This window comes from Myotis lucifugus, unplaced genomic scaffold, assembly GCF_000147115.1.
Source record: "Myotis lucifugus unplaced genomic scaffold, Myoluc2.0 scaffold_1276, whole genome shotgun sequence".
Taxonomy (NCBI): Eukaryota; Metazoa; Chordata; class Mammalia; order Chiroptera; family Vespertilionidae; genus Myotis; species Myotis lucifugus.
Window position 1 is genome coordinate 57958 of NW_005872324.1, and position 24466 is coordinate 82423.

The 24466-nt window shown below is 54.4% G+C and overlaps 2 protein-coding genes across 2 annotated transcripts; both read right to left on the reverse strand.

The window, feature by feature from the left end:
- Positions 1 to 4251: 4251 nt before the first annotated feature.
- Positions 4252 to 9835, reverse strand: PGLS (6-phosphogluconolactonase). Its single transcript, XM_006107587.3, is given in 6 exon segments — positions 4252 to 4543; positions 7001 to 7141; positions 7434 to 7535; positions 8231 to 8338; positions 9535 to 9709; positions 9711 to 9835. Coding segments are annotated over 6 exon segments (774 nt in total). The 5' UTR covers positions 9821 to 9835; the 3' UTR covers positions 4252 to 4405.
- A 2145-nt stretch (positions 9836 to 11980) lies between these two features.
- On the reverse strand, positions 11981 to 22095 carry SLC27A1 (solute carrier family 27 member 1; the record flags this gene model as incomplete). The annotated part of the gene is made up of 11 exons (XM_006107590.3): positions 11981 to 13355; positions 15241 to 15387; positions 15773 to 15937; positions 16009 to 16146; positions 16234 to 16360; positions 17437 to 17646; positions 20046 to 20155; positions 20230 to 20321; positions 21111 to 21180; positions 21280 to 21441; positions 21570 to 22095. Coding segments are annotated over 11 exons (1905 nt in total), but the record flags the coding sequence as incomplete, so codon positions are not given.
- Between the last annotated feature and the right edge of the window lie 2371 nt (positions 22096 to 24466).

Below are 24466 nucleotides of genomic sequence, written 5' to 3' on the forward strand. Positions count from 1 at the left end.
CCTGCTGCGGCGTCCCGGGATCCCCTAGAGTGAAGCCGACACCCCTCTCCACCCCCCGGCTCCCCAGGTTCCTCTGCTCAGGGGCACTCTGGGAGCAGGCAGCCTGTGAGGATCCTGGATGCTATGGCGACCAGTGTCTGGGGTCAAAAAGCCAGAGCTTGGCCCTCCCATTGTGTGTGCTGGGGGGGGGAGGATGCCCGCCCCTGCCCCACTCAACCCTGCACCTGCGTCCTCCCAACTTCCCCTGGGGCCAAGGCCCCCAGAGCTGCTGGTTTCTGTAGGGGCTGCCCCAGCAGCCCCAAGAGTGGGTACAGGGGTGGGAGACAACAATTCTGCTGGCTTTGGAGGAGGGATGCGGGGCAGATATCTGGCAGGATCAGCAACCAGTTGTTGGTGTGAGGGAAGGAAGGATGAGCAGGGATGGGGTGTCTATCCCCCTCTGATGCCCACCCTCTGGTGCCCTCCCCCGTGCCTGCCCCATGCTGGGCAATGCTGAGAGGATTCAACCCTAGCCCAGCCCCTAGAATCCCTAGGCTGGGGAGCGAGAGCTGGCCCCCCACCCCCCACATCCCTGGAGTCAGTGTTGAGACTGAGGGAGCAAGCAGTGGGGTCCCAGATGAGGGGGGAATGGGAGGTGTGGAGATTTAAGGGGGTTACTGGGTACTTCCTGACCTCCAGCACGATCCCTAGCCCCACCAAGCAATCACCTCATCTCCATTTAATTCTTTTTTTATAATCTTTACTGTTGAAAGTATTACATATGCCCCTTTCTCCCCCACTGATGTCTTCTAGCCTGCCTTCATGCCCCGCCCCAGGCCTTCACCACCCTATTGTCTGTGTCCATGGGTTATGGAATGCTGGGTTTCTTAACGGTTATTTGTGCAGGGACACAGACTCACAAACAGTTCTGTCTTTGGGATGCTGTTGGGGTCCTGCCCCAGCAGGTCTGGGGTTCCCCAAGGTGTGGACGGAGTCGGCTAAGAAGGAATGACACAGAGGCAGCGTTCAGTTGATCATCATAGCGAGGTTCTCCAGCCAGATTCTGTCGCCAGGTTCTCCAGCCAAGTTCTAATTTCTCTTGCCATGTTCTCTCGCTAGGTTCTCCAGCCAGGTTCTGTGTCTCCATTTAATTCTTTTGACTATTAAAGGTGCCCTTACTCTCCGGCCCCAGCCTCCAGCCCAGCACACTCCAAATTCCATGACCTCTAGCACCTCCCACCAGGCCCTGCAGAGCCCGAGGCTCCTCTCTCAGTGACCCCCTCCAGCCCCAGCAGCCCGCATGACCATCATAGGCACACTGACAAAACTGTCAGATAACGGTGAGAGGAAGGGAGAAGAATGGAACAGGAGGGGACAGGAAACGCTAGGGGCAGGGAGGAGATGCTGCACCAGGACCGAAGAAAGTGCGAAAAGCTGGAGGACAGAGAATCGGCGGGGGGCACAGCGCATGCAAAGGCCCTAAGGTGGGAACAGCACAGAGTGGGTGGGACGGAAAAGGGAGAGTGAGCGGCAGATGTTACGAGGGGAGAGTGGGGGTTACAGGGGCCACCCAGGGGCTTATGGGCCAATAGGAAGGGTGGGCTTCCCTCCAGGTGAAAGGGAGCCACAGGCAGGTCTGTGCAGGGACAGCTGCCGTCATGGGGAGGGGCACGGAGAGGTGATGTCTCAGGAAGGGCCCCCCAGTGAGGTCCCCTGCCATTCTCAGCATTTTCCCTCTGCTCTAGCCACCCTGCCCCGGACTCCGCCCCAGGGGTCATGGCCACCTGAGCTTGCTCAAGCCCACGGCTGGGCAACCTTCCTTTCGGCTGCCTCCTCTGCTTTCTCAACCTGTTTCCTTCCGACCAGGCCCCGGCCCACTTCCTCACTCTCACATCTGAGAGACTGGCCCCAAGACGTTGAAGGAAACTTCTCTTTCTGTGGTTTCGGCTTTGAGCTTTCAATTCCCGTGTCCCCTTCAGGCGCATCTGCGGGACGCCTCCAGGCCCCCAAGCTTCCCACTCTCTGCTGAGGTCCCAGGAGCCAGAGAAGCTGGGTGGGCCCAGCAGATGGAAAGGCTGCAGTCCTGGCACAGTTGAGACTAAAGAGGCCCTCTGACACATTCAAGGCTCTGGGCAGGCCTGCAGCGGGACTGGGTGGAGGTTAAGACCGGCTCTGGCCCTGGCTGGTGTGGCTCAGTTGGTTGAGCGTTGTCCAGGCACCAAAAGGTCTTCTGTTTGATTTCTAGTCAGGGCACAATCCCAGGTCAGGGCACGTGTGGGAAGCAGCCAATTGATGTTCCTCTCACATTGATGTTTCTCTCTCTTTCCCTTCCTCTCTCTAAAATCAATAAAAACATATAAATAAAAACATTTGCTGTGTGTGTGCAATGGGAACTCTGCCAGTGCGTGTAGTGGGTTGAATTGTGTAACCCTGGAAAGAAACATCCACAGGTCACTATAAAAAAAACACAGAAAACAACCAATGGTGATGATATGAAGAAACTGGAACCCTCGTACACTGTTAGTGGGAATGTAAAATGGTACAGCTGCTGTGAAAATAGTATGGAGGTTTCTCCAAAAATTAAAAACAGGCCCTAGCCAGTTTGGCCTGCGGACTGAAGGGGCACATGCCCAGGTTGCAGGCTCAATCCCCAGTAGGGGGCGTGCAGGAGACAGCCGATGGATGATTCTCACTCATCATCGATGTTTCTCTCCCTCTCCCTTCATCTCTGAAATCACTGAAAATATATTTTTAAAAAATTAAAAACAGAATCACCATCGGACCTAGCATTTCTACTTCTGGGTATATCCCCAAAAGAATTGAAAGTAGGGTCTCAGAGATAGTTGTACACCATTGTTTATAGCAACATTATTCACAAGAGCAAAACCATGGAAGCAACCCAAGTGCCCATAGATATGAATGGAGAAGCAAAATGTGGTCCATCCACAAAGTGGATTATTCAGCCATAACAGGAAGGAAATTGTAACACATGTGACAACATGGCTGACTCTGAGGACATGATGTTGAGTAAAAGCAGACACAAAAGGACAGACACTGTACGATCCCATTTACATGAGGCCCCTAGAACAAATTCACAGAGACAGAGTAGAGTGGGGGGCTAGTGGAGGAGGAGATGGAGCTACTGATGAATAGGACAGAGCTTCAATTTGGGAAGATGGTAAGTTTTGGAGATAGGTGGTGGGGATGGTGGTACAACAGTGTGACTGTACCATTTCTGGATACCTAGAGATGGTTAAGATGGTGAGCTTTACATTATGTGTATTTTAGCACATGCACACGCACACAGGCACACATATACATACACGATACAGTGGGGCCTTGACTTACGAGTGTCCCGACTAACGAGTTTTTCGAGATACAAGCCGTCTCTCGGCCGATTTTTTGCTTTGAGTTGCGAGCTAAAATTCGGGTTACGAGCCAGCTTCAAATACCCCACCGCTAGTTGGCGCAGCCAACGTCACAGTGAATGCCACATCAGCCCAGCATCACGTGTCTCACTCGTTCACTGTTGATTTGACATACGAGTAATTTGAGTTACGAGCTCGGTCACAGACGAATTAAACTCGTAAGTCAAGGCCCCACTGTATGTCCATGTCCTAACCCGGGAACCTCAGAAGGTGACCTTATTTGGAATAAGGGTCTTTGCAGATATAATTAGCGAAGGATCTTGAGATGAGTTCATCTTGGACGTAGGGTGGTCCTAAGCCTTGTGAGGACAGGCAGAGCCTGGAGTGATGTTGTCACCAGCCCGGGGTTGCTGGCAGCCCCCAGAGGAGCCTGGGAAGACTTTCCCTCAGAGCCTCCAGACGGAGCCACCCCTGACACCACAGGACTGAGTCAGTAAATGCTGTGGCACCTGCTGCACGGCCCCCGGAAACCGAGCGCCGATACCATTCCTGTCCTCCACCTGCTGGGATTAGGGCTTTGAGTCGGCCTGGGAGCCCCTTGTCCCACTGCCCACCAAGGACCACCAGGCAGTGGAAACTTGGAGCAAGTGCTCCTTTTATTATAGTTTTTAAATGTTTTTATTGATTTCAGAGAGAGGAAGGGAGAGAGAGAGAGAGAGAGAGAGAGAGAGAGAGAGAGAGAGAAACATTAATGAGAGAGAAACATCAATCAGCTGCCTCCTGCACACCCCCTACTGGGAATCAAGCCCGCAACCCAGGCATATGCCCCAACCAGGAATCGAACCGGCGACCTCCTGGTGCATATGTCGATGCTCAACCAGCTCAACCACTGAGCTACACCGGCTGGGCCAAAGCTCCTTTTAATATCTGGGCAGAGCCAGTGGCCAGGCCCTGTCAGCACCATGTGGCTTTTCTAACGTGAAGCCTAGAACACAGCGGTGGAGGGGCCCAGCCCCCTCAAGCCGCAATGGTCCAACGGTGGTGTCCCCGGGGACCAGCTACAAAGTGGAGTGCTTCTCGAAGGGCACGGTCAGGAGTCGGGCTGCTGCCTCATCCAGGAACCAGCAGAGTTTCCCAGTGTGGGGCTGCACAAGGGCGGCAGGGAGCGGGCTGGCCTCCTTGTCCTCCAAAATGCGCTGTGTGAAGAGGAAATGCTGGTGAGGCCCGGCCGCACGCCCGGCGCCCCTCAGAGCTCGCAGGCCCCCGTGGACTAGACTCTCCTGCTCTCAAGACGTGATGTCAGCCTTCCAGCTGCCCCAGCTTAAAACAGTGAGCAGGGACAGGCCCTTCCCTTCTAGCTCCCGTGACTGTAGAGCATGGTGTTGGCACACCTTTCCTGCAAAGACCAGAGAGTCGCTATTTCGGCTCACGTTGGCATATGGGCATCTGTGTTCCAACAAATCATTGTTGGTGAACACTGACATCTGAATTTTGTTGAATTTTCACATGTCTGGGAATATTCTTCTTTTGATCCACCTCCCCCCCCCCCCCCGAAACTTAAAAAGGTACAAGGGAAAAACCCTTCCTGGCTGGCAGGACTGGCACACGGGCTGTGGGGTGTCAACCGGCTAATGTGACCTCATGGTGGATGGACATTATAAACACTGCTTTTTGCCAGCTGGGCCTGCCCCCAAGAACTCTGTGCTTATAAATCACTGGCTTCTGATTACGACCCTGTGAAGTCACCTCCGTTCCCACCCCATTGTACAGTCTGGGAAGCTAAGGCTCCAAGAGGCCTCTCTCAGGGGGTCTATGGCGAGGGGCCCCTCATGACCCACCTTATAGATGGGACAGTTGAGGCTTTGGGGGGAGGACCACCTGAAGCCATGGTGGGCACCACTGGCAGGGACATGGGTCTGCTGCACTCTTCAGAATCTGCCCCCCAAACCGCAACATTAGCCACCCCTGTGAGGACATCTGGGCCCAATGGTTTGGGGGAGAGAATTATTATTTATTTATATTTCAAAATATTTCCAGTTTCTCCTATAGTTTTGGCATTTTCTTTTTAAAATAATTCTTGCCCTAGCTAGTTTGGCTCAGTGGATAGAGCGTCGGCCTGCGGACTGAAGGGTCCCGGGTTCAATTCCGGTCAAGGGCACATGCCCAGGTTGCAGGCTCGAGCCCCAGTAGGGGGCGTGCAGGGGGCAGCCGATCAATGATTCTCTCTCATCATTGATGTTTCTATTTCTCTCTCCCTCTCCCTTCCTCTCTGAAATCAATAAAATATATAAATATATTTTAAAATAAATAATTCTTTATTGTTGAAAGTATTACATATGTCCCCCTTTTTCCCCCAATAGTTGTTGGTTTTTTCAATGATGGCAATTAAAATATTCTTTATTTTATTTTTTTAAAATATATTTTTATTGATTTCAGAGAAGAAAGGAGGGGAAAAGAGAGCGAAAAATATCAATGATAAGAATCATTGATGGGCTGCCTCCTGCACGCCCCCCACTGGGGATCAAGCAACCTGGGCATGTGCTCTGACCAGAAATCAAACCGTGACCTCCTGATTCATAGGTTGACACTCCACCACTGAGCCACACCAAACCAGCTTAGTTTGTTTTTAATATCTTAGTTTATATTTTCCTAAAATATTATATATAACTATATCTTCTTTCTTATTCCTACTTTTTTTACTTATTCCTATATATGATTTTTTTTCCTTCTTGGTTAGCTTTGCCAGTGGCTTGTCTATCTTTTGGACCTCTATATCATTAAATTTTCAAAAATAATGCCCGGCCAGTGTGGCTTAATGGTTGAGCATCAACCGATGAACCAGGAAGTCACGGTTCTATTCCTGGTCTGGGCACATGCCCGGGTTGCAAGCTCGATCCCCAGTGCGGGGGCGTTCTAGAGGTAGCTGATCAATGATTCTCTCTCATCATTGATTTTTCTCTCTCTCTTTTCCCGTCCTCTCTGCAATCAATAAAAATATATTTTAAAAAAATTAACCAATTCATTAATTTCTGATTTTGATTTCATATATCCCTTTTGCTGACTTTACTTAGATTGACATTATTGTTCATTTTTCTAATTCAAGAGTATGTGCTTGATTTATTTATTCCATAGTTTTCTATTTAACTACAGGCCCGAAGCACGAAAATTCATGCAAGAGTAGGCCTTCCTTCCCGTGGCTGCCGGCACCGGCTTCCCTCTGGCACCCAGGACCCGGGCTTCCCTCCTCCGGCCACTTGCAGGCACCCAGGACTGGGGCTGCTTCCCTCCTCTGGCCGCCCGCAGGCACCCGGGACCCAGGCTGCTTCCCTCCGGCCCCGGCTTCATCAGGAAGGATGTCCGGAATGACGTCTGGTCTAATTAGCATATTATCCTTTTATTATTATAGTTATTTTAAAAATGTATTTTAATATTATGAATTTACCTCTCAGTGTAGCTGTTGTCTCATCTCATCAATCTCATTTTGTACTTACTCCTTCCTAACCAGCCTGCAATGGCAGTTTCCATCTCCCCTTCAACCCAAGAATTACTGAAGGATCTTGGGATCTGGTGCTTCCAGCACAAGAGCACCCGGGCTCCTATTCTGTCCCCAGGCTCACATGCCCCGGCCTTCCTGGGAATGGGCCCCAGTTTACCTTCAGAACAGCTGCCTTGCCTTCTCCAGTCGCCACAAAGATGACAGTTCGGGCCGCATTCAAGACAGGGAGTGTGAGGGTTACGCGCTGTGGAGGCGGCTTTGGGGAGTCACTGATGGGAGCCACAATCTTCTCCCGTTCCTGGGGGGGAGTTGAAAAGGACAATGACACTTCAACTTCTCAAGCACTCACCCACATCAAGCATAATCCATCCATCATCCCATCCCACCCTCCCAATCCTGTGGTACTGGATTTAAGGCCCCCATTATAAGATGGGTAAACCGAGGCTCGGGAGGATTAAGCCCAGCGGGCAGGCCTATTGGCAGAAGCTGATTCAAACCCTGCTGTAGGCAACTCCTGGCCTCCCTGTGGAAGCCCCAGACAGCAGAGGCCAGAGCGCAGGTGTGCGTGGGGCCTGTGTGGGTGCACTCACCTGCAGCAGGGGATGGTCTGGGAAGAGTGAGCAGGTATGGCCATCGGGGCCCACCCCCAGGATCAGCAGGTCAAAAACTGGGATGGAGTCCCCTTGAAAGGCCTGGCCAGGGGGAGAAGACAGTCCACAGAGGTTGAGGAAGGGGAAGAATACAGAGACAACTGTCAGAAAAAGAATCACAAGTGGTGCCTGGCCAGTGTGGCTCAGCAGCTGAGCATCAACCCAGAACCAGGAGGGCGCCGGTTGGATTCCTCGTCAGAGCACATGCCCGGGCTGCAGGCTCCACCCTCAGTAGAGGCCGTGCAGGAGGCAGCTTATCAATGATGCTCTTCTCTCATCAATGTTTCTATCTCTCTATCCCTCTCCCTTCCTCTCTCTCTAAAAATCATTAACACCATATTTTAAAAAAATTTAAAAAAGAATCACAAGTAGCTGTAACACAAGGAATGATGCTCAGCCTCACCTGCATAAAAGGGACTCTAATCTACGAGGTTCTACGTTCACCTGCCCAACTGGCTAAGAATCTGGGGACACAAGTGTTTCCAAGATGTGAGGACCCAGGCCAACTCCTAGGTGTCAGAGGTGAGGGCACCCCTGGGGACCCCAAGGCAGGGGTGTGGCCTATTAATGAGGGAATCCTCAAAGGGGTCTACCCAGGGCGGGGCTGGGTCTGCTGACTGACCCCAGGGGAGTGTCTGCCAATGACAATCACAGGGTGCTACCTGCAAAACGGCTGTTGCCCTGGGATTAGCCATGGAGTGGACAAGGTCTCCCTGTGGCGACTCGGAGGGACTCACCTGCCGCAGCTTCTTGGCGTAGTCCTCTGCTGCCTCCTCCACAGGAAGCTGGGGGTTAATGGTGATCACCTGGCTGTCGGGAATGGGCAGCTTGGAGAGCAGGTGGGTCTGTGGCACACGGAGGGACAGTGTCACCAACAGTAATGAATGGGTCTCAGCATTGTGTCCACATGGGCCATCCAGGCCTGTGTGTGTCAGGTTCATAGTGGACCCCAGTGTAATGCACCAGGGGGTCTTTCCAGTCCATGATGACTGGGGGTTGGCCCTAGCCAGTCTGGCTCAGTGGATAGAGTGTTGGCCTGCGGACTGAAGGGTCCAAGTTTCGATTCTGGTCAAGGGCACATGCCCCGGTTGTGGGCTTGATCCCCAGTGCGAGGCGTGCAGGAGGCAATCAATGATTCTCTGTCATTATTGATGTTTCCATCTCTCTCTCCCTCTCCCTTTCTCTCTGAAATCAATATAAATATTTTTTAATGACAAAAAAAAAAGGGACAAGGTTTTACCCTGGCCAGTGTTCCCAATGGTTAGAGCGCCGGCCTGTGCACCTCAGGGTTGCCGGTTTGATTCCCCGTCAAGGGCACTATCTGGGTTTCAGGTTGCAGGTTTGGTCACCCGTTGGGCACATGCAGGAGGCAACCAATTAATGTGTCTCTCATCAATGTTTCTCTCTCTCCTCACCCCCGCCCTCCCTTCCACTCTCCAGAAATCAATGGGAAAAATATCCTCGGATGACGATGAACTAAAAACAAAAAAACAAAACATCATCAGCTCAAGCTTCTATACAAAAAGGATGCAACAGCCAGGACCCCAGTGACCCGAGGCTCCTTTCCGGTCACCGCACCGCCCCACGCCTCCCTGGACAGGTTTCCGCCCCCGGAGCAGGAGTGGGCACCGAGGAAGCCGAGGCACCCAGCAAACCAGGGCTCCTCCAGCCTTGTTTCCTGCTTGTAAAACGCTGGGGGCCGGGCTCAAAGACACCGCCTCGGGGGTCAGGAACGCAGCAGGCGGCGAGGAGACCGGGGAGCGCTCGTCCCGGCTGCAGGTGAAGACACTGAAGCCCAGGCTCCGGCCAGACCCTGCCTGGCTCTTCCCGTCACCCTGCGCCTGGGGGTCCCTAGGTCCCCGGCAGCGGCCGCGCTTCCCGGCCGCCTGGGCCCCGGCCGCGCCCTCTCCGCAGCCCGCCGGCCCATCGGAGAGCGGCGCCGCCCGGGGGTGACCTCAGGGGCGCCGGGCCCACCTGGCCGGCTCCCGCCCCGAGAAGAGGCCGGGGCGCAGCGTGGCCCTCGGCGGCCCCCGTAGCTCACCCGGTAGAGGCCGTACGTGCTCTCGGCGTGCTCGAAGGGCACCAGGCGCTCGTCGCAGAAGCCCAGCGTCCAGTGCGCGAGGCCGGCCGGTCCGGCGGGGTCGACGGCGGCGGGCAGCTCGCGGGCCAGCATGGAGACGAGGCTGCCGCCAGACAGGCCGAGCGCAAAGCGGTTAGGCGCCCGCCTAGCACCACGCGGCCCGCTGCGCCACCAGTTGCGCCAGCGACGCGCCGAGCTCCTGCGGGCTCGAGAAGACCGAGATGAAGCCGGGGGACGAGAGTGCCATCGCGACGGCGGGAGGCGGAAGCGCTCCGGGCGGCGGCCAGTGCGCCTGCTCAACGGTCGGCCAGGACGCCCGGAGATCAGTACCTTGGGCGGCAGCCTCTGGCACATGCGCAGCTCCGCAAGGGAAGCCGGGGCAGGGCAGGGCGGTTGGATGCTCCGTGCTCATTTATGTTTTTTGCAAACTGGCGTGGACACAAGTTCTGTCCTGGGTTGGGGCTGGCAGAACCGGCTCCCAACCTCATAGTGTCAGGGCGAGGCCAGACAGGGGAGCACAGAGCTGGGGAACCCCAAGAGGAGGACATGGGGTGGGGTGGGGTGGAGATATGAGATTTCCTGAAGGAGGACGCATTTTGGTGGACTTTGGAACCTTCTAACATTTATCTTGTTGCTAGTATTGTTTCTTTAATCTATAATAAAAGCGTAATATTGCTACTTAGACAGGATGTCCTTCCGGACAACCTTCCAGATGAAGCTGGGGCTGCGAGGGAAACCTGAGTTCCGGGTGCAGAGGGAAGCCGGTGCCGGCAGCCGGGGGAAGGAAGGCCTACTCTTGCACGAATTTCGTGCATTGGGCCTCTAGTTAAAATATAAGCTCCATGAGGGCAGGGTTTGTTTTACTCACTGATGCCTTGAAAGTCTGGAGTTATGCCTAGCACAGAGTGGGACTGAAAACCTCTATGTTCACTTCCTTCAGCAGGTTCTCCCAGAGCCAGGGTGGAGGCATCTGGGTCCGGAAATTCTGTTTGTTACTAATGTTGTAGCCCCACCCCATAACAAAGAAACAGAATTTCCGGAGGATGAGGCCCAGAAATCAGGATTTTAAAGACTACCAGGTGATTCTAATGTGCAGCCAAGGTTGAGAACCACTGGTTTAGAGGGAAGAAACTGTTCTTTATGATGCTGTAACTGTGGATGCATGTCATTATGCACTAGTTGAAATAGAACTTAAACAGAGTGAACCCTAATTTAAACCGCAGACTTGAGTAAATGATGAATCAATATTGGCTCATCAACTGTAACAAATGTAGCACTAATGCAAGATGTTAACAGTGAGAGGATAGGTAGGAACTCTGCTTTCTGCTCATTTTTTCTGTAAACTGAAAACTGCTCTCATGAAGTCTCTGACTTAAACACACACACACACAACATAGAGCCTGATCCACACACACAACATAGAGCCTGATCCTAACTGTCATCAGGAATGTTTTTATCGCCACCTGGGAAGGAACTTAGTTTAGTCTCCAAGGTCCCCACAGGTCCACTTTCTCAACAGGAGACCCCCGGCAATGACCTCATTCCCCTCTCCATGCTCGTTTCCTTATCTGTATGAGGGGGGTGACCATGATGACACGATGGAGTGGGGATGTTATCCAGAACACCCTTGCTTATAAGGACACCAAGAGTGCTCCATGCTCACTGGCAGCAGACCCTTCTCCTCCCCTCACTGGGCATCTCAGAGAGCTCTAACCTCCCTCTCCTTGCAGACCGGGCATCCAAAGACCCACCCCACACATTGATGGTTCATCTAGCCTTGACCCAGCCAAGGCCCTGTCCGTCCCCCGATACACCCCCAGGTTCACCCACTCAATACCCCCTCCCAGCCAATGTTCTGTTGTCACAAACATTTCTTCCTCTGTCCTCTGAAGTGGAGACAAGATGAGACACTAATACTGGAGGGGGGACAGCAGAAGGTAGAAGTTGAGATTCTGCAGCTCAATGTCCTGGGTTAATATTCCAGCTCAGTCACCCAAAGCTACAAGCTCAGCAGCTCTCACCAGAGCTACAGCCACACCTGCTGGCCCCATACACGGAGGGGCACCCTTCCTGGGGCAGCAAACCGTGCCACCCACCACACACGCTCTGTTTTGGGCCATTCTGTGCAGCTGTTGCAACCAACAGGCAGATTGGCCGACTCTCCCCTAGGACCACTGAGACCAGAACGGCTTTGTGAGGCCCAGAGGTTAGGGAAGCGGTGAGAATGCTAACCTGAGTCCCCCTCCTCCCAGAGGCCGTGCTGGTGTAAGAACAGGCAACAGAGGGCAACAAGAAAAGGCCAAATCTGCCTCGCTTGTCTCTGGTGCAGCATGTTCCCCAGTGAGGATCCTGTCTTCTGAGACTCAGGGTTCTGTGCACATGGGGACAGTGAACAACTGGGCTCGCATCAGGCATCGGATAGTCTGCAGCTTTATTTCTTAAACTCAACTATAAAACAAAACCTTGGTGCTTGGAAAGGCCCATGCAAAACAATGCAGGGTCACTGGCTACTGGCCCTACTGCTTTTGTTCTAGGTGCTGGACGGCGCTGTTGGAGGATTGACAGGCAGTCAGAGTGGCCAGCCCCAACAGGAGTACGGGATGAGCCACCAAGGAAGGCTGGATTATCTAGGATGTCACCACCAACACAAGGTCCAGGCTGTCACTAGCAAGGCCAGTAGGGACATTCAATGACGGAACCCCTGAGGCCATTTCGGATGCCACCAATGGCAGACCACCCCCCCACACCCCCCTATTGCTGCCACTCCCACGGGTCCCACAGCAGCTATGCTGGATGGGGACACCCAAGAAGCCTCTTCCAGGGTGAGCATCTGAGTGGTGGGCAAGCAGCCACCCAGCACAGTCTTCAGGGTCCCTCCAGCAGGAGCTCTGTGCAGATGCCTGAACAGGGACATCCAGGTAGAGGCAACATCCAAATGGTCACAGCAATTCTGGAAGCGTCCAGGGCATCAGGAAAGGCAGGCCAGGCAGGGGAGACCCACCAGGGATGGGAGGTGCAAAAGGCAACTGGTTTGGCCTAGGAGCGATTTCCAGCTGACCCAGAGGTCCCTGCTGATGCCCCTGCACCGGGTGGGGAAAGCAGACCACTCTGGCGCCTCCATTTGGCAGGGCGGGCAGAGGGCCTGCCTGGATTTCACATGGGACTACACATCCTGGAACCCAGCAGCCTCAGAAGACTGGACTGGGTGGGGCTCCGTAAGGCACAGCTGAGGGGAAGTGGGAAGGCCCCACTCTGGGTCTAAGGCTCAGCAGGGATGATAGATGGAGGCCCCAAGCCAACGCCGGGTCCCAGGAAATGTCTGCTCTGCACTTCACAGGAGAACAGAGGAGGAGAGAGGGGAGATGGAGGAAAAGAGGGGAAAGGTGAGGACAGATGGGGACAGCAGGGAGGCCACGGCCAGGAAGCAGAGAGGAGAAAAAGACACAGACACAGCAGAAGACAGGCAGAGAGGGGCAAGGAGACAGCTCAGAGGACCAGGCAGGGGAGACTCGGGCTCCTCCTGGGGTCCAGTTTCTCCGCCCCAGGACAGGGCAGAGCTGCCTGGCTCCAGCCCACCTGGCTCGAGGGGCCTGGCCGGGAGTCTCTGGCAGCAAAGGAGGAGCTTCAAAGGGAGAAGGACCCCGAGCAGATCTGGGTGTAGACACTCTGGTCCAGGGGCAGGTAGTGTCCCTGCTTCAGGTCCAGGAAGAAGAGCCGGTCTGAGGTCTGGGATGGGTCAAAGCCTTCATGCTGCAGCCGTGTCTTCTGGATCTTGAAGGTGCCTGTGGGTGCAGGGGGAGGTGAGGGCGAGGCAGGTGCCTTTCAGGAGCCCCCAACTCGCCATCCTCTCCTGTGACTCCAGGCTTTTGCATATGCCTTCCCCGCGGCCAGGAACATTCTTCCCCATTTTGCCTGCCCAACTCCTCCAGGTCCTTCAGGCCCGGGCTTCATGTCCCCTCCTTCAAGGGAGGCCTCTCTGACCATCCTCATCACAGCCTGAAACTGTGCCCCCCCCCCCTGGTTCCCGTTTTATCCCGCCCCCCCCCCCCCCCCCCCCCCCCCCCCGCCAATGAGACCGAGGCAGAGAAGGGTCTGTCACACAATAGGTCAGGGGTCAGCAACTTAAAGCCCAAGGACCAAATTCAATCCACCGCCTGTTCAGTAAATAAAGTTTTATTGGCACAAAGCCATGCCCATTCACTTACACACTGTCTAGGCTGCTTTTGTGCTAGGCAGACCAGAGTTGTTGGGGCAGACAGTGTATGGCCCACAAAACTGAAAATATTTACTATCCAGGGTCTAAGAAAAAGTTTGCACTCCTGCAGTGGATGATTAAAGAAGGGTTTTGTAAAAGATAGGATTGGGGTTAGTATTAAAAAGCAAGGGAGAATACCTACGTGCTCTAGAGTTGGGAAGGTCTGTTTGTTGTTTTTTAAATATATTTTTATTGATTTCAGAGAGGAAGGGAGAGGAAGAGAGACAGAAACATCAATGATGAGAGAGAATCATCGATCAGCTGTCCCCTGCACGACCCACACTGAGGATTGAGCCTGCAGCCCAGGCATGTGCCCCAACCACGAATCGAACCATGACCTCCTGGTTCATAGGCCGACGCTCAACCACCAAGCTGCGCAGGCCAGGCAGGTCTGTGTGGGTTTTTTTAAACAAAAATTCAAAAGGACAAACCATAAGATTTTTTAAAAGGATAAATATGGCCCTGGCTCAGAGGTTAGTGTGTCGACCTGTGCACTGAAGGGTTGTGGGTTTGATTCCCGGTCAAGGGCACATACCTGGGTTACAAGTTCAATCCCAGACCCCAGTCAGGGCATTTGCAGGAGACAACCAATCAATGTGTCTCTCTCACATTGATGTTTCTCTCTCCCCCTCCCTTCCTCCCTCCCTCCCTCCATCCCACTCTCTAAAAGTCAATGGAAAAAATATCCTTGAGTGAGGATTAACAAAACAAAATAAAACAAAACAAAAAAATGGTAAGTATGTGACAAAACTAAGGGTTTCTTTTCTTTTCTTTTTTTTAAAAAATATATTTTATTGATTTTTTACAGAAAGGAAGGGAGAGAGATAGAGAGGAACATCAATGAGAGAGAAACATCGATCAGCTGCCTCCTGCACACGCCCTACTGGGGATGTGCCCGCAACCCAGGTACATGCCCCTGACCGGAATCGAACCTGGGACCCTTCAGTCCACAGGCCGACGCTCTATCCACTGAGCCAAACCGGTTTCGGCAGGGTTTCTTTTCAACAAAGGCTATAGTGGATAAAGTTCACAGACACCCAAATAGGAGAAGAGACTTACAATGCCTGAAATTGCTAAGTAATTAATATCCAGACCATTCTGAAGAACTCCCACAAATCAAAAAGGAAAAGAGTGAGGCAATACAAAGATGGGTGAAAGATCCGAGAAAGATCAGAGGTGTGAGATGATTTGCTCAAACTTCCATCAGAAAAATGCAGAAAATGAGGACATACTGAAAACTGAAGGATGTCTAGGGCGGTTGGGAATGAGGAATGGGAGTAAATATGTAAGTAACACAAGAGAAGGGTCCTGCACAAGCCCATAGTGCCAGCTGGCTGTGAACCATTATGTCAGACTTGGCCTGAGTGCCTGAACCAGGACAAATACGGGGGTGGGGGAGGGGTGCGGCGAACCTGTGGTGTCCATCTGAGGCAGGAGACGCAGGAAGATGGGCCGGGCATAGGGTGCTAGCACCTTCTGTAGCTCCTGGTACAGTGCATTGGGGCTCAGCTGGCCATGGGGGTCTGCAATGGCCGCCATGCCTGCTTTGCCTTCTACTCCTACAAACAGAGGCTCAGTTAAGAACACCATCCCTCGTCCCCCATGGGACCAGACACACTCACACAGCAGCCCCTGGCCTCTGATCTCCAGTCCCTTCCACCTGGGCTAACACTGGCCAAAGCAGAAAACATTCTGTTGAGCTCCTGCTACACTCCTGCAACCCTGAGCCAGAGTCGCTTTCATGATCCCATTTTCTGGATGAGGAAACTGAGGCTCAAATCACACAAGAGGGGGGACTCCAGTTCCAGTGGCACCCACCCAGGCTGTCGTGTGCAGTTGTCCAGGCTGTGTACTGCCCACGGGCACCTGTACCTTCAAGCTCCTCCTGGCTGGGCTCCCTTGGGGCTGCCATACCCTAGGACCACCCCCACAGCCCCAGCTTGCCTGGCACGGCCACCCCGTACACGGCCACATCTGTCTGGCCCAGCAGGCGGCTCAGCACACCCTCCACCTCGGTGGTGGAGACATTCTCCCCGCGCCAGCGGAAGGTATCCCCACTTCGGTCCCGGAAGTACATGTAGCCCAGCTCATCCATCACCAGCACATCACCTGGCAGAGGGGGGAGGGGAAGGTGAGATGACAGCCACCATCCCCACAGCCAGCCCCTAGGGTGTGCACACCTGAGAGGTAGGCACTGTCGCCCTTGCAGAAGACGCTGTGGGCAATCTTCTTGCTGGTGGCGCTCTCGCTGATGTAGCCATCGAAGCGACGCAACGGGTCCCGCTGGTTGATCTGGCCCACGAGGAGGCCGGGTTCCCCTGGGGAGGAGGCCACACTCAGGTTGCACTAGGAGGGCGGAGGGCAGGGACCCCAGCTCCGGGAAGACTGAGTGAGGGCCCGCTCACCTTCCTGGCATGGGATACAGAGGCCCTGGGCATCTCGCAGGAGTTCCATGGTGTCCTCATTGACCTTCACCAGCCGGATGGGGTACACATGGGGCAGGATGCGGCTGTTGAAGCCACAGGAGCCCACCTGGAGCAAGGAGAACTGAGTCGGCAAGGAGCCCCAGGGTGGCACAGTGTCCTCCCCCATAACACGCTGCCTTTCCTGCCCCAGGGCCTGGAGTAGCGCCCCAGTGTCACCCCAGCTCTGTGACCCTGGGTGACCTGAAAAGGGGGAATTAAGTAGAGTACTCCCTAGGACTCCTCCTCCCACCTTCTCAGTCTCCCTTACAGTTGCAGGTGACCTGCTGGCTTGCTGCCTCTTCCTGGTCCACAAAACCCTCTACACTGGCTGAGTGGGCACGTGGAGTGACCCTGGAGCCATGTGGGGACACTGCAGAGCTGCCGCTCACTGCCCGCAGCATGTCAGCCTGCCTGGATCAGTCTCTGAGCAAAAATGCCTGCCTGATGGGATTGTGCTGCTACATCCTGTTGGGCATGTTTGTTACAGTAGCAACCTGTGCCAGTGAGGGCACGGTGGCCCCTGGGGATGTCCACTCAACAGCTATGCACTGTGGGGGCCAGGCCTTGCAGTCAGGTGCTGGGGCCCCAGCAGCCAGCAAGACAGAAAAGAATTCTGGCCCTGGTGCTTGCTTTCTTATTATTCTCATCTGGTTCTGGCCTCGAGGAGGAGGTTGGGAAGGGAGAGGGGCAAAGGCAGAAAGGAGGTAACTGCTAATCATAAAAGCATCTGTTTGCAGAGAGTGCCAGTGAGGGGCGCTGCACTGAGCTCATGATGTTGAGTAAGCAGAACACACCCAATGAGCTATTAAACCCCTGTTATAGAAGAAAAAACAAACAAAGCCCCCCCAGAAACAAGGAGCCTGAGACTTGTCAGTAGGAGGGGAGCAGCACCCAACCTCCTCCCTTGGTGCCCATGAGCCCTGCTCTCCCTGCCACCTCCCCAGGTGGAAACCGAGGCAGCTGCCTAGCGCACACAGCCACTCCACGGACTTGAACTCAGGAGTGACAGTTACATGACTGTGCGTATTAGAAGAGGGTCCCCACATGTGGGGGCAGCCCAGAAGCCCTCTTAACCCGCCATTGTGCTCCGGGCCACAGTGATTCCCAAACCCGGACTCGTGCCAGACACCCTGCCACGCTCACCTTCCCATCCATGTTGGCGATGCTGCAGTTGCACTCGGTGGCCCCATAGAACTCGCCAATCTGGCGCACACCGAACCGCTCTGTGAACTCCTCCCAGATGGCAGGCCGCAGCCCATTGCCCACGGCCAAGCGCACCTGGTGCTGCCCCTCTGCCTCACGCACCGGCTGCTTCAACAGGTAACGGCAGATCTCCCCGATGTACTGGACCACCTGGCAGAGAGGGAGCACCATGGAGCCTGACACCCCAGGACAAACCCCGCCCCCATCCTGGGCACTAGAACAAAACAGCCCTAAGGTTCATGACTGTGGGGAAGCAGCCCAGTCCTCCAAAGAGGCCTCAACAGGCCTTCTACGTAATGATGCATTTGGTTCCCCCTCTGCCCTTCCACCGTCTCTCTATCCCCATGCTGCTTCTTGGGGACACCTTATGTGCTGCACGCAGGCCACGAAGGTGAGCCTCAGCATTGACACCCCACAGGGCAACTCAGCCCAGAGCCCGGCCAGCTGAACCCAGGCTGCCTCCTGCACATCCCCTCCTGGGGATGTGCCCGCAACCAAGGTACATGCCCTTGACCAGAATCGAACCTGGGACCCTTCAGTCCGCAGGCCGACGCTCTATCCACTGAGCCAAACCGGTTAGGGCAAGGCTTAACCATTTTTAAAAAAATATATATTTTTATTGATTTCAGAGAGGAAGGGAGAGGGAGAGAGAGATAGAAACATCAATGAGAGAGAATCATTGTTTGGTTGCCTCCTGCATGCCCCCTACTGGGGATCGAGCCCACAACCAGAGCATGTGCCCTTGACCAGAATCGAACCCGGGACCACAGGCTCTATCCACTAAGCCAAACCGGCTGGGGCATGGGCTTAACCATTTTTAAGTGAATAGTTCAGTGGCATAAAGTACATTCACACTGTTCAACATCCATCTCACCATCCATCTCCAGAACTTCTCATCTTCCCAAACTAAAACTCTGTCTCCATTAAACATTAACTCCTCATCCCCATCCCCCAATGCTGGCACCCACTATTCTACTAACTGTATCTATGAATCTGACTACTCTACAGATTTCATGTAAGTGGAATCACACAGTATTTGCCCCTTTGTGCCTGGCTTATTCACTTAGCACAATGTCCTCAAGGTTCAAGCACATTGTAGCCTGTGTCAGAATTTCCTTCCTTTTATGGCTGAATAATATTCTACTGTGTGGATGGACCACATCTGCTTCTCCATTCATCTGTCGATGGACACTTGGGTTGCTTCCACGTTTTAGCTATTGTGAATGATGCTGCTATGAACATGGGTATACAGACATCCCTTTGACACTCTGCTTTTAAATCTTTTGTTTGAAAATCAGTCCTCCACAGACACAAACAGCCACACAGTATATCATTCCATTTACAGGAAATTTCCAGAACAGGCAAATCCACAGAAACAGAAAGCAGATTAGTGGTTGCCAGGGGCTAGGGGAGTGGGGAGGGAGTGACTGCTCATGGGTACAGATTTTCCTTTTAGGGTGATAAACATGTTCTGGAACTAGATAGCGGTGATGGTTGCACAACATTATGAAGGTACTAGACGATGAACTGTTCACTTTAAAATGGCTAATTTTTATGTTATGTGAATTTCACCTCAATTTTTAAAAAGGTCATCATCTCTCAGAGGTTTTACTGAAACATCTATGCAGGAAGCATGCTGCTGTCTGGGCGGCTTCACATGCTGCAGGAGGGACTGGGGTCTGGGATCTGGGTGGGGGTGGGGGAGGCAGTGACAGGTGCTCAGGAATCCCTCATACTTTCCTGTCCACATTTATATGCATTTGCAACTCTCAGTAAGTAAGATAAAAACCCAGACTGTCTGCATTTCAAGATTCAGATTAGCAACGTCCCCCAAGACCTCAGCCCAAGCAGAACGTAAATCCTCCAAAGCAGAGAGAGTACAGCCATTGCCCCAAGGGGTCCCCAGGATGCCCTGCCGAGAGCCCCTGCCCCGCTTGGTGACCTGGGATGGTGGCTGAACACCTGTCCACTGTGGGATAGCACCTGCCAACTTGCAGTCCCATTCTCTCCCCCCCTCCCCCTCCCCCTCCCTCTTCTTGGAGAAAGGGGCTAGTATCTGTATTTCCACCCCATCACAGTGGTGAAACCCTCCTCGTGGGGGGTGGGGGGGAAGGGATGTGTCTTAGCCTGCCTGCTGCCAGGAACAGAAAATGTCCTCCATCTCTGCCTCATGCGCACCCCACATGGAAGTCCCCACGCCTTGTGGCCTTAAATATTAAATAGCCCAGGGTGGTGACTGAGCCCGCTGGTCTCATTTCCATTCAGAGCCTGTAGGGAAGACCCGGGAGGGAAGGAGGGGCCCAGGGCACAGGGAAGTGGAGCCCAATTGCAGTTACACTGCAAGCCTTAGTTTCCCCATGTGCAATCCCCATATGCAAAATGGGTGTGATGTCTTTGCCCACTCCCAACGTGGGCAAAGGGTTAGCCCTGGGCTGGACACAGAGCTCAAGAAACACTGGTCACCCTCTGTCCCCATCAGGAGCCCTGGAGAGGGGGTGGGAGAGGGGGCCGTGCCATAATGGAGGACCCGCGGGAGGGGCGGGCCTGACCGTGCAGTTGTGCTTGACGCAGTCGTCCCAGAAGCGGCTGGCTGAGAACTTCTTGCGGAGGACAACCGTCATCCCGTAGAGGAGACACTGTCCCACGCCCATGATGTTCCCTGCAGAAGGCAAGCTTGGTGAGGGGTTCCCAGCCCCCCGTCCTGTCCCCCAGCCCCCAGCACCCCCATGGTACCTGCGGAGTGATACAGGGGCAGGCAGTCATAGAGCACGTCTGATGGGCGCATGCTGTAGGCGTGGTGGCCGAAGGCTGCGATGCGGTAGTACCTGTGAGGGCAGGGAGTGCGGGGGCTGGGACCTGCATCCTCCAGGGCATGGGAAGGGAGGACTGTGCTGGGAACCGGGGACACAGCAGCAAGCCAGGCAGAGCCAGCCCAATTCCCAGGCTTGCAGGCTGGCCGAGAGGCACATGCAGCAAACAGAACTGTCCATGGTGCTGTGTGCCCTGAGGGATATAACGGGGCTAAGGGACAGACAGGGGCTGAAGGTGACACAGCCAGGGAGGGTGGGGGATCCTGCCTGGGGAAGTGACACATTAGCTAAGGCCTGGCAAGGAGCTGAGGGGGAGAGCTAGGGAAGGGCAAGCAGGCAGTGGGCATAGCACCTGTAAAGGCCCTGAGACCAGAGGAGCCTGGCCAGACTGAGGAAATGTGAGTGGCCGAGAAGACAGTGAGCAAGGGATGGAAAGGAAGAAAACATCAGAGCAGTGGCAGGGCCACACAACATGAATGGGGGTTTTATTCTGAAGGCCAAGGCAGGTACAGGGAGGTCTGGCCCGGGGGAGGGGGGGGCTCTGAATTAAGACTTTAAACCTTCCTGTGGCCACTGAGGGGAGCAGAGCCTTCAGGGGCAGCTGGATGCTAAAGAGGGACTGGGGCAGGTCCGGGTAGAGTGGGGGTGTGTGGAAAAAGTGGACAGATTGCGGGACAGGCCCCGCGAATGGGCTGGATGTGGGGAAGAGGTGCGGCAACGAGGAGCCCCAGAGCACCAGGAATAGGGCAGTGGGATTTATGGGGCTGGGGAACCAGGCTATAGAGACGACCATGGGCCCCTCACCTGCTGTGCACGACAATGGCGGCCTTGGGTAGCCCCGTGGTCCCCGACGTGTAGATGTAGAAGAGTCGATCTGCAGGAGATGAGGGTGTTGGCGACCAGGTGCTGGGAAGGTGGGGTGAGGGGACAGAGTGGGCATTGTTGGGGAAGAGGGGCCCCACCTTGGACTCACCATCCATGCCCTTCCCAAGGGACTGGGCCAGGGGGGCCGTGGATGCCTCCTTTAGCAGCGGATCCAGGAGCTGGGTGTCCGGCAGGCTGCCCTCAGGACCCAAGTCTCCAGAGCAGAACTTGAGCAGGCTCTTCCCCAGCTGTCCACTCACCTCAGCCACCACTGCAGCCCAAAACAGACGTGTCATGGTCAAGGAGGGGCCGGCCCCTCCTAAGGGCTGAGGTGCACTGTCTCCTTGCCCTGAGCAGCCACAGGCCCTTGCCCACGATAATGCCTGCACCCAGCCTCACCTGCTGCCAGCTCCCCTCCGAAGATGAGGGCCTTGGCGCCCGAGGTGCCCAGGCAGAAGGCGAGGGGCTCGCGCCGCAGGTTGACATTGAGCAGAGCGGCCTCCACGCCAGCCTTGGCCAGGCCCAGCCACAGACCCACAAACTCCGGCCGGCCCTCCAGGAAGATGGCCACCACATCGCCCGGCCCGAGGCCCAGCTGGTGGAAGACGTTGGCCACAGCATTGGAGTAGGCGTCCAGCTGCGCGAAGGTCCAGCACACACCGCTGCCTGCATCCACCAGGGCTGGTCGGTCAGGCTGCTGTCGTGCCACTGCCTGGAAGATCCCTGGGATGGTGTGGTGGGCTCGCTGGTGCCGCCGCAGCTCCAGGCGCACTCTGATCAGCACAGAGAGGCCACTGGGAGGGGGGACGGAGGGGACGGCGTTACTGGGTACCTGGCCAGGCCCCCAGGAGACCACCCCAAGCCTCTGTGCACATCTGGAGAAAGTGGAAGAAAAGGTCCCTGTACCCCCGAGACCAGTGAGGGTTCAAGGAGGACCCTTGGTTGGTGGGCTTTTCAGGGACTAAGGTCCGTCTACCAACCAGCCCAGAAAACAGCAGATTCTCACAGCTGGCCAGGCCCTCCGTGACCCTGAGGGAGCCAAGGCCTAGTCCTGTCTTTGTTTCTCTCCTTTGGGACGTGCCAAGCACACCTCGCCGGACTCCTCAGGCGCCATCTGCCCCAACCAGACCCTGGGGTCCAGCCATGAGCTGGGCAGTTGCTCCACCCCCAAGTCACTCGATGGGTGGCCAGGGGAGGGGTGGCTTCTCCCAGGTCGGGCCAAGAGACCTGTTGTCAAGATAGGGGGGGATACAACTCAATGAGCATTTGAAGCAGGTTCGTCTCACTTCCACTTCCCAACATGCTAGTGGATGAGGGGATCAGAGGCCGCAGGGGATGGCAAGACCCCAAAAGGAAGTAGCCAGGGCCCTGAATGACTGTGTAAAGGTGAGCAGCCACCAAGGATGCCAGGCTGTCAGATGAGTGAGAAATTAACTCTTTTTTTGTTTTAAGGAAACAAAAATTGCTTTAATTTCTAAATTTCTTGGTTTGGCAGCTTGAGAAATGAGTGGTTCCCCTGTTTTTATGTGGCTCCCTGCCCCGGTGCCCAGAGTCTCTGGCTCTGAGAGGTAACCTCAAACCTTGTTAAGACACTGATAATGGGGTTCTGTTTGTTATAGCAGCTTGCTCTGCCCTGAACAATACAGACATAGTCTCAACTATACCTCCGTTTAGGCCTCATCTGGCCATCATGTCCCACCTGCTTTATCATCAAATTTCTTATCAAATCCATTCTTTGCACCCCCACTGCCTCCCCCTTGCATCCTTGGTTCCTTGAAATGGCTTCCTTCCATCCCTGGACTCAACATCTTCACAGTAGACTTCAGCACTGCCATTCACTCATTCATTCATTCCCTTCCTCCTCCACTTAGCAGACAGCTGATGTGTACCAGCACCTATTATGTGCTGGGTAGTTTTTGGCTCAGGCACAACCAGATCCGACCCTCAGGGGCTCACAGTACTTCCAGGAGACACCCCCCCTCCTCAGACATGAACGAGCATGAAGGAAGGGCTGGCTGGTGACAAGGCCCTGATGGGTGATGCGGGCGGGGGCAGGGGTGGGAGTGGCCCTGAAGGGAGACAGGTAGATCACTTCTCAGCAGGGCCTGGCAAGATGAAAAGAAGAGGCCATGGTAAGGCTGGAGCACAGCCGGTACAAAGGCCCTGAGGTAGAAATGGGCCTGGAGAATGAGGCACATTCGAGAACCAGAGCAGAGGCCAGTGTGGCAGGAATCAGGCAAGAGGGGGATGGAGGGAGACGAGGTTCTTGGTGGGCAGACAGGTCTGTTAGAGGAGAGATGTACAGGCCTGCAAGCATCTGCAGTTTTTAAAAATAAGGGTTCAGCGTTCTGATGACATTTGTGAGTCTTCCTGCTTGGGTCACTGCTTATCCTGGGAGCCCCTAGGAGCCCCTCCAGCTGCACCTGGGAAGGGATCAGGGTTTTTGGTCCTTGTAGGAATTTGCCCCCAGGAATTTGGACCAGCTGAACCCCAGCATCCGCACACATGCTACCTGCCAGAACACTGACATATGCACAGGACTCACCTGCCCGCCCATTCACTGAGCATCCTTGCCGCCTCCCCCAGGAAGCCTTCCGGGGGTCAGCCCTTGCACTGTGCCTGCTGCTCCCCCATCACAGCATACACTCCCCCAAATGGGGCCAAACTTGGCCAGATTCACATAAGAGGTGAGCGTCATTCTGGGCAAAGAAGGGAAAATGCAGATGGACAGTGGGGCAGGCTGCTGCCACTTGAGGGAGTAGGCATAGAGTCTTTCATCCCAAAGCGTATATGACTTAAATAAAAGCAAAAATTACAAATGAAAGTAGAAAGAAGAAAGAGAGCACCAGGGGAGGAAAAGGATGGAGAATGTGTGTATTTGTGGGCACGAAGGACAGACGAGATCTGCATAGATTCCTGTAATCATATCTTGGAAAAGCGATACTGAGGAGGGGAACTGCAGGGCAGGGGGCAGCAAAGAGAGGCACTGCACACCCCTCTAGACCAGTGGGTCGGCAAACTCATTAGTCAACAGAGCCAAGTATCAACAGTACAACGACTGAAATTTCTTTTGAGAGCCAAATTTTTTAAACTTAAATTATATAGGTAGGTACATTTGTTATTAACTTAATTAGGGTACTCCTAATGGCGTAGGAAGAGCCACACTCAAGGGGCCCAAGAGCCGCATGTGGCTCGCGAGCCGCAGTTTGCCGACCAAGGCTCTAGACCGAGGTGGGGCAAACTTTTGACTCGAGGGCCACATTGGGTCTTAAACTGGACCGGAGGGCCGGAACAAA